General features: G+C 41.9%; 1 protein-coding gene across 2 annotated transcripts in view; it reads right to left on the bottom strand.

Moving 5' to 3' along the window:
* LOC143808197 (transient receptor potential cation channel subfamily V member 6-like) overlaps positions 1–20517 on the bottom strand; it is a 94954-nt gene that overhangs the window by 46669 nt on the left and 27768 nt on the right. The window contains exons 3-4 of one of the 2 annotated variants that reach the window (XM_077290607.1): positions 20210–20332; positions 6054–6194 (exon numbers count right to left, since the gene is read on the bottom strand). In XM_077290607.1, the coding sequence (XP_077146722.1) occupies positions 6054–6194; positions 20210–20332 (264 nt within the window). The remainder of the gene's footprint in view (positions 1–6053; positions 6195–20209; positions 20333–20517) is intronic. The other variant, XM_077290608.1, reaches the window with a different exon arrangement.

Genomic DNA, 20517 nt, shown 5'->3' with positions numbered 1-20517 from the left:
CAAAAAGCTTGTCGGCAGAGGAAAGCATGAAGTGCTCTAAAATTTCCTGGCAGACGGCTGTGCTGACTTTGGTCTTGATAAAAACACAGTTGACCTACTCCAGCAGATGACATGGCTCCCCAAACTATCACTGATTGTGGAAACTTCACACTAGATCTCAAGCAGCTTGGACTGTGTGCCTCTCCACTCTTCCCGCAGACTCTAGAACCTTGATTTCCAAATGAAATATAAAATTTACTTTCATTTAAAAACAACACCTTGGACTACTGAGTAACAGTCCATTTATTTTTCTCCTTGACCCAGGTAAGACGCTTCTTGCTTTGTCTATTGGTCATGAGTGGCTTGAAATAAGGAATGCGACACTTGTAGCCCATGTCCTGGATACGTCTGTGTGGTGGCTCTTGAAGTAATGACTCCAGCAGCAGTCCACTCCTTGTGAATCTCTCTCCCAAATTTTTGAATGGCCTTTTCTTAACAATCCTTTCAAGGCTGTGGTTATCCCAGTTGCTTGTGCACCTTTTTCTACCACACTTTTTCCTTCCACGCAACTTTCCATTAATATGCTTGGATACAGCACTCTGTGAACAGCCAGCTCCTTTAACAATGACCTTTTGTGGCTTACCCTCCTTGTGGAGTGTGTCAATGACTGCCTACTGAAACAGACTAAGGGACATTTTAAATGCTTAGGAAGTCTTTTCAGGTGTTTTTTGTTAATTATTTTAATTTACTGAGATAATGATGTTTGGGTCTTCTTTGGCTGTAAGCAATAATCATCAACATTAACAGAAGTAAACACTTGAAATAGATCACTCTGTAATGACTCTATGTAATATTTGAGTTTCACTTTTTGCATTGAAGAACTGAAATAAATTAACTTTTTGATGTTATTCTAATTTTGTGAGCAGCATCTGTAGTCTTTTCAGTCTATTCCATGGGAACTCTCTCAGGAGACACATTATTGTAACAGAGGAACACCTCTGTTAGATGCTTTCAGCCTTTTTTGAAGGAAGATATATTTTTGAAAAGGATTGAGGATTGAGTAGATGGAAGGGCTCAGTTTTACAGGATGGAAGACAACATTAAGAACAGAAGAGTTTGGGAATATAAGCTGATGATGATCTTTGACACTCTTAGTGCAGGAATGAATGTGTCGCATGGATTTATGTCTTTTCACATCAACTAAGGAACTAAGGAATTTGCCCCTCAGACCATGTGGGGTCATCACAACAGAACCAGACCCCAGTCAGAGGACAATAAAACATTCATTATCTAAGAACTGGTCCAATATTTATGGACATAACTGTTTATCACTCATGGTAATTCTGCTTCATGTGACCTGTCTTATCTATGTTTTTTTTGTTTTTTTTTTCTATGATGTGTTGTGCATAAATATGTGATTCTCTAGAATGTCTTTTAGTCTTTACCTGATGAAGAGACCTGTGTAGTCTCGAAAGCTTGCAATTTGTTACCATCTTTTCAGTTAGCCATTAAAAGGTATCAACCACTGAGGACTCTCAATTCTAAATAGTTTTCTATCCACTGGCTAACACGGTACTAAGATATATATCTTTCCTGTATCAACATTTAGAACAGTCAGTGTTGCTTTGGAAAACAACTAAAATATTAAGGTGGAAAATTATTCCTTATGGAGCCAGAATGAAAAGAGATAAGAGACAGAAATGTCAGCTGAGTAGCAGCAAGTGTAAGGAAAAGTGGAAGATTTTGAACTTTACCTGGATAAAAGAGTAATAGGAAGATTTTGATCAGAGTCAATTGGACGTTTTGGGTTGTGATTATGATTTAAAAAGAGAGAACACAGTAGTTTGACCATAAATGGCTTCACCCAACCACTAACCATGAGCGGAGAAAAAGTTTTGTTGTTATCATTCATATTCTCTGACAAAAGGCCAAGAAAGGTAAAATTCTGCCAGGGAATGTAAACTTTTGAGCACAACTGTACTACCATCGAAACCTTCAAAAAGAGCCTGACCTCTTCCGACAAGCCTACAACCTGCAGTAACCACCGATCGACCAAACCGCTGCATGACCAGCTCTATCCTCACCTACTGTATCCTCACCCATCCCTTGTAGATTGTGAGCCCTCGCGGGCAGGGTCCTCTCTCCTCCTGTACCAGTTATGACTTGTATTGTTTAAGATTATTGTACTTGTTTTTATTATGTATATCCCTCCTCACATGTAATGCGCCATGGAATAAATGGCGCTATAACAATAAATAATAATAATAATAACTGTAAGTGTATTCCACCTGTCTAAACACTTAGTATTAAATTAGGTTGGCTTCTGAGGACAGGGACAGGACCAGTCCAGAGATACGAACTGGACTTGGAAGCAACAGGGAACACATAGTAATTTGAATTGTTTTGGATAAATTCATTGAAAGCTTTAGGGGTCAGAGGACAGAAAGGAAAAGACTTAGACATTGCAAGAATTATACAAATAGAAGGCCTCCTTTTAATTCAATATATTTTCCCAATTATAACCTGCATCCAGAGTATAATAAAAAAATGCTACTATAATTTTTAAACTACAAAATAAATAAATTGTTTCATGGTATATCCTTAATGGTTTTTTTATTTCTAAGGCATAGAATTTTATTAAATCAGGTTTGTTGCTCAGGTATGGATGAAGCAGAAAGAAAATAGAAAAGATAGCTTCAACTAGAGCTGCTGGACAAGGACATTGCTACCAAAATTAACTTAAGAACCAGAATAAAATCTGAGAAGTTGACAAAGACAGTATGAATAAACACCCACAAGATCATTGTTCAAACTACACATACTAAATGTATGCCCTAAATGCAGCTACAAGGATGTTGGCTTAAATGATTGCCTGTGGCAATGCCCACAGTCAAAAGATTTTGGAAGGAATTTAAAGCTCTATCCCGGAGAGTTGTTGGCTATGAAACTATGAATGATCTATGGTTATTGATACTTCATTATATCCAGACATAACTTCGTAAAATCAGGAGTCATTTGAAAATAATAAATTAGATAGACAGATAGATAGATAGATAGATAGATAGATAGATAGATAGTGTAGATATTACAACATGTGCCTAATTAAGGAGTTGTTAAAGAGGTTGTGCAGGACTTTAACATTGATGGACTATCTGTAGGATAGGTCATCAATGTCCAATCAGTGGGGGTCCAACACCAGGCACCCCTGCTGATCAGATGTTGTCCGGAACTGCTCAGTTACAGAGCTGCACAGCTCCATCGACAAAATGCTGGCCGTGGCAGGGTACTGCACATCCACCCTCTATTGATTTGTATAGGTGGCAGATGTGTAAAACCCAGCTGCTGCCACTATTCCGACAGCAAAGTCGTGCTGTGCACCTCTGTACCTGTACAGTTCTGGTCGGCGCCAATACCAGGCACAGCTGATCGGTGGGGGTGTTGGGTGTTTCTAATGAGCTATCCTAAGGATGGGCCATCAATGTTAAAGTCCTGGACAACCTCTTTAAAACAAATTTCTTGAAAATGCAGTTAATGGCAGATTGTTAAGATTTCTTTTGTATCTATTTTGAAAAATAGATATAATTTTGGTGGCGGTCGGCAAGATGACTGAATGAGGTTCACAGCAAGATTGAATTTGAAATGAGTATGAGCGCTCAGATCTTAATGAATTTCTTCTGGTTTAAGTGAGAAGGAGGGAGGTAAAGATATGAATAAGATATGTTGTTATGTACATTTCATACATATTGCCAGCCCCCTCGAATATTTCTGTATCGCATTAGCCATTACAGACATGAGGGCCAACTGAGAGGACTAACTGTTCTGACAACAAGGCAGTCAGATCCCTTTAGGTCTCCACTAACCCAGATTGGCCTATGTTAGAATGACAGTAGAAGTTGAGCCTCCTGGACCACAAATGGGGGCTTGAAATTAGGAGATTGGTGTAGAATTCATACTTTAAAGTATATCAGAGGCTTCGAGAGAGGGGAGCAGGTGGAGCATGTGCAGTGGTTTTCAGATCTGGAGCAGGAGAATATCATAGTTGATTACTCCTGCAGCACCCACCCAATAGTACAGTATCTCTGTTAGCAGCAATCAGTTCTTTAGCCAACACTGACCATCTGTATACCAGATGACTGGCACAACAATTATAGAGAATATACACAGAAGAGGATAGCTGAAGCAGGAAGGAGGAGTAAGTAACCTGATGTTATTTGTTTTATCTTATTTCTCCCTCTCTGTAGTCTGTTCCTTTTTCAGTTTTTTAGATGTTTGGTTTTCTAGCTGATAAGGAGTTGTGCCCAATATTGTGCCAGCTCCCATCTGACTCTGACAGTGATTGTGTGTTATTGTGTTTTTCGCCTCCTGACGAAGAAGCGAAACGTGCGTTGGGGCGGCGGGGACGCCATTTGGGATCCACACCAGATATATGTAAGTGCCGCTTATCTTCATTTTTACCCAGTACATTACTTAGATGTATTTAGACAGGGTTTCTTTTTACCCCTACACTATGTAGTACATTTTAGTATATTGAGCTATATGTATGGGTATATGAAAGTAGGCACAGGTGTGGTAATACGTATATTACCTACAACTTATTGTGGCAGTCTCTGCTTCTTAGTAGCAACCTTGCAGGTATTTGTCTTTTGGTTATATTATGTGTAAATTCTAAATAAAATATTTATTTGGTGCATATTGGCACTTTATACCGGTTCTTTTTTGTGTATTATTATAAACATTTTGGTTAATTGTGCCCTTTGAACTTTATATGGGTCTAGTGGTGTGTTATAAAGGGGTAGTATAGGATTGCAGAGAGCACTTGTGCTTAAAGTGAACAGAAGTCTGAATAAGTATACTGGAGGACTCCACAAAGGGAAATAAAAAAGAATGAATTCAAACTGTTCAGCTCTTTCTTATAACAAAAGCACAGGCAAATGTTTAGTACCGGAAGTTTAAAATGTCTATGCACTGTATATATGCTTTTCAATTGATTGACAAGTTAATGATGTACAATTAGCTCTAAAAGATCACTGGATGCTTGATTATGATTGTATTTGTCTAGAACTGTTCCCTATTCTTGTTTGCACAGGTTGTCTATTCATAATACCGCTGTTGCCATCGGGGTAGTGAGACCAGAGCAATACGACAACCATACTGTCTCCTCACTTCCTGGGTTCTAGCAGGGCGGGCTTTCCTCATTGAGTGATATATCTGGTTAATAGAACTGTAGTATTAGGAGAACTGTAGAACTCGGCAAGCATTCTGCTGTAACACTTTTAGCTATCAGTGATTTGTTCTGGTGTGTACAATTCTATCCCTGTATTTACACATAGTGATAACAGGGCAGAACAAGCAGACAGGTGCAACCTAAAATGCCTGAGCTGTGACTAGCAGATCTGCTCTAAAAGTGGTGGGCTAGTGATTTATAACTACATCTCTCTTCAGAAGATGAGAGAGATGTGAGCAGCACCTACTACTGTATATAGAAATCAATGAGCTATAGAAAGCTGACTAGGATGTTAAGAGTTAACTCCTATCCTGGAATATAACTACTGACACTCTGGGCCAAGCACTAGAGGTCGGATTCCATATAAAAAAGCTGTATACTATTAAAGATAAAATATCTCCTGGCAGGACAATGAAAGTTAGAGAAAGCAAGTCAATTGCAAATTTGCTTAATTTCATACTGTCTACCTCATTAAAACAATGTAAGAACTTGAGAATACCCCTCTAAGGAACATTAGCTGAGGTGGATACATTTTTTTATAATATAAGTCAATGGCCAATGTGTTTTATTTGTATGCCTATACAAAATCATACTTCACAAGTATACATTGGGGAATACTTCAGACTTATATCTCCAATGGAAACATGAAATGTGAACAGTACCATACTGATGTAAAAAATGACCAATATACATATACAAAATAAGTTGTGTTTATAAATTGGTTGAAGGGATGGGGCCGGAAAGCTTCAGATGAATGGTGGGGACGTTTCTATTTGGGTTGCAGTTACATAAAAGCTTGTTATGCCATTATCCACATATTGATCCAGAAATCCAGCTTCATATGTTATACCATAATAATATTGTCCTTTGTTTCTTGGAGCAAAAAAAGTCCCCACGGCTCGAGCGTTGTGCATGTCTGCCTTCCTGTCAATTAGTTCCTTCACCATCTCGGGATTCTGGTTCACAATCGCTATGTGTAAAGCCGTTTCCCCTGGGTACAAGGAATGATAAGAATCATAAGTCTTTCATTTAAAGCCCATAACATTGCTAAGTAACCTTCTACTTGCCAGGTACGTTCCTTCTGATCTGCCTCGAGGAGGAATAATTGTCCATCTCTAAACTCTAGATTTATGAAGCTCTATTATAGAGTTTAATATCATGTTAATCTCTGGGATATTATATTCAGTAAAAACAGATAATGTGATATTAATAAAAGGTAATGTTGCATCACAGGCAATGAATGGGGCATTTCAGCGATTGATGGAAATGATTTGCTAATATGATAGAATCACAATTATCCTATTCATTAAGCTCCAGCGTGACGGTGCCAGCAAATTGGCTACTGGTATTTAAGTCATGTTTAAACTTGCACCCATGCAAATCTTGAAACTGTTAATGATTAGTTTTGAATTAGCAAGTTCCTCCAAGCCATCTATTCAATAATAGCTCACATTTCATCAGCTGCTACGTACCACAGAATTAGATATGTATGAAACATTGCCAAGGTGGAAGCAACAGCGATCAGCGTCTTATTGGATTTAGTGGTATCTTATATCGGTAGTTATTATAATATAGAAAATATTAAGCATCAGTTAAAGAGGTTTCCCTTCGTTTAGGTAATGTAAGCTGGAAAAATGCAAAATGTGGAATATACTTTGTGTTTCAGTGCACGGTTATCTCCTTTGGCCCTGTGTGCTATCAGTGCAGTGAGAAGAAATCATTCTCCAGGTTGTGTTAGCACACACATGTCTAGTCTCCACACTGATGGAGCAAACTCTGAGCTCTTGACCGTAGTGGATTAAACCTCAGTCACAGCATGTTGGAAAATTGATTATCTTGCAAGTTACAGTGCTACCTGCAATACTGATGTCATATGGCTAGGGAATGCCCTTCGTGCCTGGTCGATGGAGAACCAACTGCTAGAACATCATCCTCAGAATAGAGGCTTTTATCAGACACTACACCACTCCCAGTCAGATAACGTGTCTTCAAATTGATTGGTGCTAGAGCTTTAGATGGGAAGGCGGAATGAGAACAAAAAAGGGGGCTTTACTTTGCCATGCTGCCCCTTGCTGGTTTATCTCTGTTTGGGTCCCCAAAAGTCAGATATTTATGGTGTATCCTAAAATGACGCCATCATTTTCCCCAGTGGAAATCTACTTTAACAAACAAATGTCTTTTAGACTTGTCACATTAAGTCTGAATAAGTATTCCCTAAATACATCTGTCTCAGCCTTTGGTAAACTGCTAGAATTCTCCTGTTCTTATGACATTGGCTTTCCATTACTTTCAAAACTTTTGGTTTTGACCCAGTAGCCAGTGCAGAGCAGCAGTGCCGGTAAGAGGGATGCGTGCAGGGTGGTTGTTTTTCTAATATCTATCCCTAGGCCTACAGTATATAAAGTATGTTTTAAAGTACTGGAAACCCATTAATATTATGGTAGATCATTGGTAGGGGTATCAGTGTTTCATCCCTTTTTTTAATTTTTCTTAAAGACATAAAAATGCTGATTTTGGCCTTCAAAAAGAGCATTTATTTACACTGGGCTGCCTTGTTACATATGTTAGAATCTGGAGCAGATGGACTGGGTCCTCCTTGGTTGTCTCGCCACTCTTCTCCCCCTCTATTTTTCCATATTTTGTGGTTGCATTTGCATTTGTTGATTTCTGGATCTACTCAAATGCACACTGCCATAATACTAAGTTACTATACTTTGCATATGATACATCTGTAGACACTTCTAGATCTGCCTCTTTGTGTGCTGGTTAATCCCAATGATGTACTGTGTATCCGATTGCTTGCATCTTTTACTCTACTTTTGAAATCTCTTAACAAATTTTATTTTTTTTAATAAGTGCTGATTCTGGAGACATTAAATACCTGATTTGATCAAAACCTTTCTAGTTTTGTTGAAGGAAAAGTATACCTAGAAGTACACTATAAAATAAAACACCTAAGGAAAAGGAGGGGAAATGGAACACCACCAGAGAATATAATCTTTTAAAAATTACAATTTTATTAAAGTTTACATATAAATAGACAAATTTAACAAGCTGCTGTACACTAAAATGCAGGGGCACAAGTAACCAATAAAATGCAAAAGGCATATAAATATTCAATCCGCAAGTAAGCCGCTACAGAAAAGTGCAAATGACCACAAACATAATAGCAGCAATGGCAGAAAAAGTACAATGTGCAGATACAGTGATCTACAGATACAATATATATGACGGTGATAAACCAATATCTACCCGCAGAGTGATCATAAAGTAAAGAAAAAGAGACTAGAATAGAGTCCAGGATAAATCAAAGTGAACAGGTCAAGGCAAACTGATAATCAAAATTAAAGTGCACAGTGCAAGCAAGGTAAATAAAGGTGGCACTGCATTATTTAGGTAGACGGATGGTAAACAAGCCTGTGTACACTACAAACACAACTTACAGTAATAGGTGTGGTAACCTGAGTGTCCAAAGAATATTGTCCTAAACACTCACAACCATCTCCCAAAGGAGAGCTTAAAATGTTCCTATAGTTTTCATTGAAATATTTATAGAGAAGATTAACAAGATATAATTATGGAGAAATGACTGGGATTTTTTTCTTTATATTTTCTGCATTTAATATTGCTCTAAGTCAAACTGGATATTTTTGTTTGTTTTTATTTTTTTTGGAGTTAGAAGTCTTGTGAGGTGGGTGCATTACCTTCTCATAACCTATAAGTGGCACTGTTGTTACTGTCCTATTTCTAAAGACCATCATTTACCGATCAGTGCCTTGTGTTAATGCAGAGCAGTGACTGCACAGTACTAATAGAATGCCCTTCTGTTGTTTTATGTCTAGTAGCATTTCATGTGGACTTTTAGATCCTCTCTACATATTCATTGTATCCTTTTAGGAATCAGAAAACCTTATATTTACTTGAGTTCCAAAATTACTATTCTAATCACCAAACTTTGATGCCAACAGGATTCTTTGTAGACCAAAGACATTTAATTGGCCATCGAGTCTCACTGCAACCCATTGACATGTCTCTTATTATATTCAGTGGGTGAAGTTACCCCGGGCCCAGTAACCACTACTCTTAACTACAGTGGGGGAAATAAGTATTTGATCCCTTGCCGATTTTGTAAGTTTGCCCGTTGACAAAGACATGAACAGTCTATAATTTTATGGGTAGGTTAATATTAACATTGAGAGACAGAATATCAAAAATAAAATCCAGAAAATCACTTTGTATAAATTATATTCCATATTTTTCGGACTATAAGAAGCACCCCAAATTTTCAGAAGGAAAATAGGGAAAAAAATATAATGTCTCAAATGGGAGTCCGTCTTACAGTCCAATTTCAGCTTACCGGGGGGATGGGCACAGGTGGAGGAGTGGTCACATGGGTTGTTCGGTGGTCCAGGCTGGTGCGGTGGCCTCCGGGAAATCCCATCTCAGGCTGGTGCGGTGGTGGTGGTGCTCTGTGGTGCTCCTCAGTGGGGCGGCGGTGGTGCTCTGTGGTGCTTCTTTGTGGGGCAGCAGTGACGGTGCTCCTCTGGCGGTGGCGTTTCATGAAAGCCAGGAGGCCCCCACAGATCCGGTGGCCTCCGGGAAAATGGCCGCCAGGGGCAGCACATGCTCAGATTCAGATCTCGGCAACGAGATATCGTCACAAGATCTAGGGACGAGATCTCGTTGCCGAGATCTGAATCTGAGCATGCGGTGGCCTGCAGGAAAATTGCCGAGATCCCCGCACCACAGAGGAGCACCACTGCCGCCACCCCACAGAGGAGCACCACTGCCTCTGCCATCACAACCGCTGTACCAGCCTGGGAAGGGAGGCTGCAGCGTCGGACCGCCATAGTATTTCTAAGTATATTCCGACCATAAGACGCACCCCCATTTTCCCCAAAACATGGTACAAATATGGTACATTTATTTGCATTTTGCTGTAAGAAATAAGTATTTGATCCCTCTGGTAAACAAGACAATACTTGGTGGCAAAACCCTTGTTGGCAAGCACAGCAGTCAGATGTTTTTTGCAGTTGATGATGAGGTTTGTGCACATGTCAGGAGGAATTTTGGTCCACTCCTTTTTGCAGATCATCTCTAAATCATTAAGATTTTGAGGCTGTTGCTTGGCAACTCGGAGCTTCAACTCCCTCCATAAGTTTTCTATGGGATTAAGGTCTGGAGACTGGGTAGGCCACTCCGTGACCTTAATGTGCTTTTTTTTGAGTCACTACTTTGTTGCCTTGGCTGTATGTTTTGGGTCATTGTCTTGCTGGAAGACCCAGCCACGACCCATTTTTAATGTCCTGGAGGAGGGAAGGAAGTTGTCACTCAGGATTTAACGGTACATGGCTCCATCCATTCCCCGGCCTCTCTCCTCTGTTAATCCCTGCATTGGCTCCCCATTACCCAAAGACTCCAGTTCAAAACCCTAACCATGGCATACAAAGCCATCCACAATTTGTGTACTCCATACATCTGTGACCTCGTCTCCCGTACTTACCTGCACGCAACCTCCTTCTCTACTCCCCTCTTATCTCCTCTTCCCACAATCGCATACAAGATTTCTTTTGCGCATCACCCTACTCTGGAACTCTCTACCACAACATATCAGACTCGACTACCACAGAAACCTTCAAAAAGAACCTGAAGATCTACCTCTTCCGACAAGCCTACAACCTGCAGTAACCTCCAATCGACCAAACCACTGCATAACCAGCTCTACACTTGCCTACTGTATCCTCACCCATCCCTTGTAGATTGTGAACCCTCATGGGCAGGGTCCTCTCTCCTCCTGTACCAGTCGTGACTTGTATTGTTTAAGATTACTGTACTTGTTTTTATTATGTACACTGTTATGATCCTAGTGGCTGAGGATCACAAAACGGACTAGCTAAGTTTGTGAACATAGACACGAGCTCTAGGGAGGTGGTAACTGGACTGACCGCAAACCTGATCCTAACCAACACACTAAAGGAAGCCGGTGAACGGGCCTAAAATCCTGGACGTCTCGACGCAGCCTGAGAAACTATCTACTCCTGGAGGGAAAGTAAGACCTCACTTGCCTCAAGAGAAATCACCCCAAAGATATAGGAAGCCCCCAACAAATAATAACGGTGAGGTAAGGGGAAAACACAAACGTAGTAATGAAAACAGATTAAGCAAATGAGGCCCGCTAATACTAGATAGCAGAAGACAGATAGGGAACTGTGCGGTCAGTAAAAAACCCTATGCAAAATATCCACGCTGAGAATACAAGAACCCCCACACCAACTAACGGTGTGAGGGGTGAAACTCAGCCCCCTAGAGCTACCAGCAAGCAAGGAAATCACATATTAGCAAGCTGGACAAAAATAAACCAAGAAACATGTGACCACTGATGGTCAAAAGATGAACCAAGCAAAACTTAGCTTCTCTTGAAGAGACTGATAACGAAGGACTGCAGGAGAGCTCCAAAATAGCACTGAAGACATTGACAGCAGGCAACAACTGAGAGTCCAGGTGAACTAAATAGGAAACCAGCTAAGAGATAACGAGACAGCTGATCCTGCCTCAGACCTGCAGAATGACACAAAGAACCACCAGAGGGAGCCCAAAGACAGCACTCACACAGTACCAGTTGTGACCACAAGAGGGAGCCCAAAAACAGAGTTCACAACAGTACCCCCCCCTTGAGGAGGGGTCACCGAACCCTCATCAAAACCCCCAGGGCGATCAGGATGAGCCACATGGAAGGCATGAACCAAATCGGCCGCATGAACATCAGAGGTGACAACCCAGGAATTATCCTCCTGACCATAGCCCTTCCACTTAACCAAATACTGAAGCCTCCGTCTAGAAATACGAGAATCCAAGATCTTCTCCACCACGTACTCCAATTCGCCCTCAACCAGCACCGGAGCAGGGGGTTCAACAGAAGGAACCACAGGCACCACATACCTCCGCAACAAAGACCTATGGAACACGTTATGAATGGCAAACGACGCTGGGAGGTCCAAACGAAATGACACCGGGTTAAGGATTTCCAAAATCTTATAAGGACCGATGAAGCGAGGCTTGAATTTAGGAGAGGAAACCTTCATAGGAACATACCGAGAAGACAGCCATACCAAATCCCCAACAAGAAGTCGGGGACCCACACCGCGACGGCGGTTGGCAAAGTGCTGAGCCTTCTCCTGTGACAACTTCAAATTGTCCACCACATGGTTCCAAATCTGCTGCAACCTATCCACCACAGAATCCACCCCAGGACAGTCAGAAGGCTCAACCTGACCCGAGGAAAAACGAGGATGAAAACCAGAATTGCAGAAAAATGGCGAAACCAAAGTAGCAGAACTAGCCCGATTATTAAGGGCAAACTCGGCCAATGGCAAAAAAGTCACCCAATCATCCTGATCAGCAGAAACAAAACATCTTAAATAAGTTTCCAAGGTCTGATTAGTTCGCTCGGTTTGACCATTCGTCTGAGGATGGAAAGCCGACGAAAAAGACAAATCAATGCCCATCTTAGCACAAAAGATCCGCCAAAATCTGGACACAAACTGGGATCCTCTGTCAGACACAATATTTTCAGGGATGCCGTGCAAGCGAACCACATTCTGAAAAAATAGAGGAACCAAATCGGAGGAGGAAGGCAACTTAGGCAAGGGCACCAAATGGACCATTTTGGAAAAACGATCACACACTACCCAGATGACAGACATTCTCTGAGAGACTGGAAGATCCGAAATAAAATCCATGGAAATGTGCATCCAAGGCCTCTTTGGGACAGGCAAAGGCAAAAGCAAACCGCTGGCACGAGAACAGCAAGGCTTAGCCCGAGCACAAATCCCACAGGACTGCACAAAGGAACGCACATCCCGCGACAAGGAAGGCCACCAGAAGGACCTAGCCACCAAATCTCTGGTACCAAAAATCCCAGGATGGCCTGCTGTACTGTTATGATCCTAGTGGCTGAGGATCACAAAACGGACTAGCTAAGTTTATGAACATAGACACGAGCTCTAGGGAGGTGGTAACTGGACTGACCGCAAACCTGATCCTAACCAACACACTAAAGGAAGCCGGTGAACGTGCCTAAAATCCTGGACGTCTCGACGCAGCCTGACAAACTATCTACTCCTGGAGGGAAAGTAAGACCTCACTTGCCTCAAGAGAAATCACCCCAAAGATATAGGAAGCCCCCAACAAATAATAACGGTGAGGTAAGGGGAAAACACAAACGTAGTAATGAAAACAGATTAAGCAAATGAGGCCCGCTAATACTAGATAGCAGAAGACAGATAAGGAACTGTGCGGTCAGTAAAAAACCCTATGCAAAATATCCACGCTGAGAATACAAGAACCCCCACACCAACTAACGGTGTGAGGGGAGAAACTCAGCCCCCTAGAGCTACCAGCAAGCAAGGAAATCACATATTAGCAAGCTGGACAAAAATAAACCAAGAAACATGTGACCACTGATGGTCAAAAAATGAACCAAGCAAAACTTAGCTTCTCTTGAAGAGACTGATAACGAAGGACTGCAGGAGAGCTCCAAAATAGCACTGAAGTCATTGACAGCAGGCAACAACTGAGAGTCCAGTTGAACTAAATAGGAAACCATCTAAGAGATAACGAGACAGCTGATCCTGCCTCAGACCTGCAGAATGACACAAAGAACCACCAGAGGGAGCCCAAAGACAGCACTCACACAGTACCAGTTGTGACCACAAGAGGGAGCCCAAAAACAGAGTTCACAACAGTACACACCTCCTCACATGTAAAGTGCCATGGAATTAATGGCGCTATAATAATAAATAATAATAATTCTCCCATTGATGTGGTGAAGTAGTCCTGTGCCCTTAGCAGAGAAACACCCTCAAAACATAATGTTTCCACCTCCATGCTTGACAGTGGGGATGGTGTTCTTTGGGTCATAGGCATTATTTCTCTTCCTCCAAACATGGCGAGTTGAGTTAATGCCAAAGACCTCAATATTTGTCTCATTTGACCATATCACATTCTCCCAATCACTCACAGAATCATCCAGGTATTCATTAGCAAACTTCAGATGGGCCTGCACATGTGCTTTCTTGAGCGGGGGACCTTGCGGGCACGGCAGGATTTTAAACCTTTATGGCGTAATGTGCCTTGAGATCATTAACATGTTCCCCCATGTAGTATTAGGCTGATCTCTCACCTTCCTCATGATCAAGGATACCCCAAGAGGTGAGATTTTGCATGGTGCACTAGATTGATGTTGATTGACAGTCATTTTGTATTTCTTCCATTTTCTTATTATTACACCAACAGTTGTCTCCTTCTCACCCAGCGTCTTACTTATAGTTTTGTAGCCCATTACAGCTTTGAGCAGGTCTATGTCTTGTCCCTGACATCCTTAGAAAGCTATTTGGTCTTGCCCATTTTGTAGAGGTTAGAGTCTGACTGATTAATTGAGTCTGTGGACAGGAGTCTTTTATGCAGGTGACTACATAAGACAGCTGTCTTACATAGCACCCTGGACCAAGTAGCGCCCCTCACCCTCAGAACCTCCAAGCACAGAGTAAAACAGCCCTGGCCCACATCGCAAACTCGGCTTCTCCAGCGATGCTCTAGAAGTGCTGAACGCTTATGGAGGAAAACTCGCACACCAGAAGACTTCATACACTTCAAATTTATGTTAAGAACCTATAACTCTGCCCTTCACCTCACCAAACAGACCTACTACACCACCCTGATCTCCTCACTATCCAACAACCCCAAGAAACTTTTTGACACCTTTCACTCCCTCCTCAGGCCAAAAGCACAAGCTCCTATCACAGACATTTGTGCTGATGACCTGGCCTCCCACTTTATAGAGAAAATAGATAATATCCGACAGGAAATCCGCTCCCAGCAACTAAGTGCTGTGACTCCCATCCCTCGCTGCATTTTCCCTGGCTCACTCTCCACATTTGATCCCATCACAGAAGAATTCTCCAGACTCCTCTCTTCTCATCCGACTACATGCACAACCGTCCCCATTCCCTCACATCTCCTCCAGTCGCTCTCTCCAGTCATCACAACTCACCTAACTACAATCTTTATTCTCTCTATCTCCTCGGGCATCTTCCCATCCTCCTTCAAACACTCTATCATTACTCCATTATTAAAGAAACCCTCTCTCGATCCATCCTGCACAAATAACTACAGACCGGTCTCCAACCTCCCCTTCATCTCTAAACTCTTGGAGCGCCTGGTCTACTCCCGTCTTACCTGTTACCTCTCCACTCACTCCCTCCTAGACCCTTTACAGTCCGGCTTCTGCCCCCTACATTCGACAGAAACTGCACTCATCAAAGTGACCAATGACCATCTGACAGCAAAGTGTAACGGTGACCACTTTCTGCTGATTCTTTTCGACCTCTCTGCAGCTTTTGACACTGTTGTCCACCATCTCCTACTCTCTAGGCTCCTGTCACTAGGCATTAAGGATACTGCCCTCTCCTGGTTCTCATCCTATCTTTCTGACCGCTCCTTTAGTGTTTTGTTCGTTGGCTCCACTTCGACCCCTCTTCCTCTCACTGTCGGGGTACCTCAGGGCTCAGTCCTTGGCTCACTTCTCTCTCTACATGGCCCCAATTGGACAGACCATCAGCAGATTTGGCTTTCAGTACCATCTTTATGCCGATGACACACAACTATATATGTCATCCCCTGACCTTACTCCCACTGTACTACAGAACGCCAGTGACTGTCTGTCCTCAGTCTCCGACATCATGTCCGCCCTCTATCTGAAACTCATCCTCTCCAAAACTGAACCTCTTCTGCTCCCACTGTCTACTAACCTCCCTAAATCTGACATTTCCCTCTCCATGGGTGGCACCATAATAACACCCCAGCAACAGACGCGCTGTCTGGGTGTTATGTTTGACACCAATCTCTCCTTCACTTCCCATATACAATCTCTTGCCCGCTCGTGCCGCTTACACCTAAAGAACATCTCTAGAATCCGCCCTTTTCTCACCATGGAAACAACAAAAACCCTCACTGTTGCCCTGATCCACTCCCGCCTGGACTACTGTAATGCTCTATTAATTGACCTCCCCCTCACTCCACTTTTCCCTCTCCAGTCTATCCTTAATGCAGCAGCCAAGGTCATCTACCTGGCTAATCGGTATTCAGATGCAGCCACTCTTCACCAGTCATTACACTGGCTGCCCATTCATTATAGGATCCAATTCAAAGTACTTGTTCTCACCCACAAAGCTCTTTACAGTGCAGCACCCCCTTACCTCCTCCCTTATTTCTGTCTATCAGCCTAACCAACCGCTATGCTCTGCAAATCACTTTAGACTAACCTCTTCACTAATCCTTACCTCCCACTCCCGTCTCCAAGACTTTTCCTGCGCTGCGCCAATCCGCTGGAATGCTCTACCCCAAGAAATTAGGACCATCCACATTTTGCATAGTTTTAGGCGTGCCCTCAAAACATATTTGTTCAGAGCGGCCTATCACGTTCCCTAATCAAAGTCATTTTATGTGTAAGGGTGCATGTGTAGCCCCATTCACTATCTCCATCTATCCCCCACTCCCTCAAGATGGCTGGACCATCATTGTAAATACATCATTATAAATACACACCTGTACTTTGTATCTCCCCCACCTCATTGTAGATTGTAAGCTCTCATGAGCAGGGTCATCTTATTTGGCTTTAATTATTGTATTGTTAAGGTTGGTACTTATGACTTGCGTGTGAAACTGTTAAACTGTAAAGCGCTGCGGAATATGTTGGCGCTATATAAATATAGATTATTATTATTTATAATGCAGATAACGAGTTGATTACGAGCGTCTAACTGGTCTGTAGGAGCCAGGACTCTTAATGGTTGGTAGGGGATCAAATACTAATTTCTCACTGCAAAATGCAAATAAATTTATATATTTATACATTGTTATTTTCTGGATTTTATTTTTGATATTCTATATCTCAATGTTGAAATTAACCTACCTTTAAAATTATAGACTGTTCATGTCTTTGTCAGTGGGCAAACTTACAGAACCAGCAAGGGATCAAATACCTATTCCCCCCCCCCCCCCTGTATATGCAGTTAATACTGTGATATAGATATGCTGTGCGGTAAAATAAGGAAGCATAGTCTCCCTGCACTACAAATCTCCATTCTGTAGACCTTAAGTTGCTTTAAGCCTGCATAGAATGGCAGGATCATGCACTGGACGACGTGGGGCGGCATGGTGACCTCACCGCACCAGGACTCTGACGTTATTGGGGCACTCAGGCTATTGAGACCGTGAACGGTGCACACAAGGTATTACATAGGGGGCACAATATGCACAGTTTTATATTTTGTGAGGGGCACTTGCACAGGGCATTAATATATTTTCTAGAGGGCAATTTTACCATCTAAAGGGCACAAAGGGGCATTTTACTTTGTAAGGAACACCACTGGCAGACACAGACCCTGTGCACGAACAATACATGGGCACTTTACAGTTCAATAGTTCATCACAACTCACAATTTCACCTGCTTTGAAGGTGGAAATTGTCCCGCTTAGGTCCTGGGCCCAGGTTGCTCCATAGAGAGGTCTGCTCTAGAGGGGCACAGTGGTAGGTATCATGTGGAGCAGTAAGAGGAGCCCTGTTTTGTGCATGTAGCAGTTACAATAATAAAGACACATAGGGTAGCTGCGGCTCAGCATTGGGGTGACAGTGGGATGAGGATTTTGTGCAGGTTGGAAATAGATGGGCACGTGCTCAAAATGTGAAGTCAAATGTGACTTTATTGTAAACTCTGCAGGCGAGTCATGGCTGGAAGAGGTTGTCATGTTGGTCTGGGCCAGATGGAAAAGATGGGAAAAGTGACCCCATCAGAAAGAACGTCAGTGGTAAGTCATTATCTATAACTGTACTGTAATCTTTCTGGTAACTACTACTATGTGAATGGTCACCATGTGGTGGTAATATTAGTGTTGGTCTTTGTATAGAGATTTATTCTCAGTAACATCATCTACTAAGGCTCCCTTATAACCACAATTAGGGTGCACACCTGTAGTTGTAAACATGGTTACCTGGTTAGCGGCCCGTCCAGATGTTTGCACCTCATTCCCTAAGCTGACTAGCTATATGCCTCTGGCAGTGGTATATAAAAAAACTTCAGTGCCTCTAAGTCACAAATTATGATGTGGTTAAAGGGGTTGCCCACTACTCGGAGGAACCCTTCTCAATAACAGCCTTTATTCACCTTCAGTGCCATTCCAGCAATGTCAGCAAGAGGTCTCTCAGGGTTCGAGCACTGTTGCTATGTCACTTGAGCCCTGCAACTAATCGATAGCCGCTTCACTCTCCATTCCTTCCGATGTAACTGATATTCAGAGGAAGTCAGAGCAGCCGCAGCTCTCATTTCTTCAAGATGTCAGCTTTTTCCTAAGGAAATGAGAGTGAAATGGCTGCTGATTGGCTGCAGGGTTCACATACCATTACTACGGCATGTGAGCCTGAGAGACCTGGTGCTGGCATTGCTGGAAAGACGCCTGCACTGTAGGGGAGTATAGGCTCTATTAAATTTATATGTGGGAGTATAGTTGTCCCAGTAGTGGGTTACCGCTTTAACCAACTATCTCTCTACCCATAATGTATTCTTAGTCTAAACACCCAGTAAGCATAAGTTTTCATAGAACTCAAAAATATTATCAATATTGGCTAATAAACGACAATAAGTCAAGGCAATGTATAGCCAGAATAAGTGACTGCTTGGAAGATTAGGGAAGGGTGTAAACTATGGATAAAAAAACAAAAACGAATTTTTCAAATCTAACCAACATCACTTTATGAAGTAATAATCTAGAATGTTTCAGTATATCCCAGTGATTCTGAGATTGGGTTTTTTGTGACACATTGTACCTTGTGTTAGTGATAAATTTAGTTCAATCTCTTTTGTGCTTATTTCTGAAGATATCAGAAATTTGCAATATTCAATCTTTTAATGTTTATGCCCTTAAACCAGATATTATTAACTATTTTGTGTAGTACAAGTAACATTTCCCTTATGTCTACTTTACATCAGCATCATTTTTCAAATGTTCTTTTATTTTTTTACGGTGTTAGAACGTCTCAAAGTTTAGCACCAATTTTTCAAGGACATTTACAATACTTATATTTTTCCGAGATCTATTCAATTTTGAAGTGACTTTGAGGGGCCTCTATATTAAGCGACCCCTCAAATCATTAGCATTTTAAAAACAGCACACTTCAAAGTATTGAAAACTGCTGTGAAGTAGTTTGTTAACCCTTCAGGTGCTTTACAGGAATTACGTTGAATGAATTAATGAATGAATGAAATGAAAAATTATATATTTTCCACTTAAATCCTGACAGGTCACCATAACTGGCAGATCCCCAAGGCCATTACTTGGCCTTGGATGGAAATCAATGGGATCACACAATCACGATCTTAGGATGCTGATGGGGTTACAGAGGCAGCCCTATCACTTTGTTCACCATCTAGATGCTGCAGTTATTATTGATGGCAGCATATGGGGGATAAGAAGCCTTCAGAGAAAACCATGGCTGTATGTTTACCTGTCCGAGGACGTTATTTTCATATTTCTCAGGTCAAGAAAAAGACATGTTGGTCGTCATTAAGGGGTTAAGTCTCACTGTACAATCTGTTAGCTTTGGAGAACTTGATGATGTTAATCCTATACTTTTCCATGGTCAGAAGATCACTCCCTTTTAGTGTAATAAATGCATGATTGATCATTAGGATGCAGACGGATGGCTGTATTACTCACACAAGGATCGCATTGCAATCCTTGGACTGGGTATTGGCTCTTCTGACCTGAGCGTGACAGCTCTATAAAAGTACATTGGGCTGTCACGCTCAGGTCAGGTGAGCAGGTAGCCAGTCCGAGCATTGCGATGCAATCCTCACACCAGTATATACATTCCAAAACCCATGCCCTGGGCACAAAGGGCATTTGCCCCATGATGTATATGGTATACATTTGACTGTCACAACCTCTTACCTTTATATATGTCACATTCTATAGGTGTATTTACCAGGAAAGGGAAAGCATCCAACAATGTAGCTAGAGCTTCCTTATTATTGTACAGTGCTGCTATGTGGACTGCATTTTCTCCCATGGCACCTATAACATAAAAGAAATACAATCATAATGTCTACAAATAATGTTCCCAGCAATGTATTTTCTTGGAATAATAACTGTATTTAAAGGGGTTGACCATGTCTAAAAAATCACGGCTGCTTCATTTTAGAACCAGCCCCTCTGAAGTGAGTGGAGCTGAGCTGCAATACCATGGACAACCCTTGAGC

The sequence above is a fragment of the Ranitomeya variabilis genome, chromosome 2 (assembly GCF_051348905.1).
Source record: "Ranitomeya variabilis isolate aRanVar5 chromosome 2, aRanVar5.hap1, whole genome shotgun sequence".
Classification (NCBI taxonomy): Eukaryota; Metazoa; Chordata; class Amphibia; order Anura; family Dendrobatidae; genus Ranitomeya; species Ranitomeya variabilis.
The sequence above is the reverse complement of the archived record's forward strand: the minus strand, read 5'-3'. Positions and strand labels throughout refer to the sequence as shown.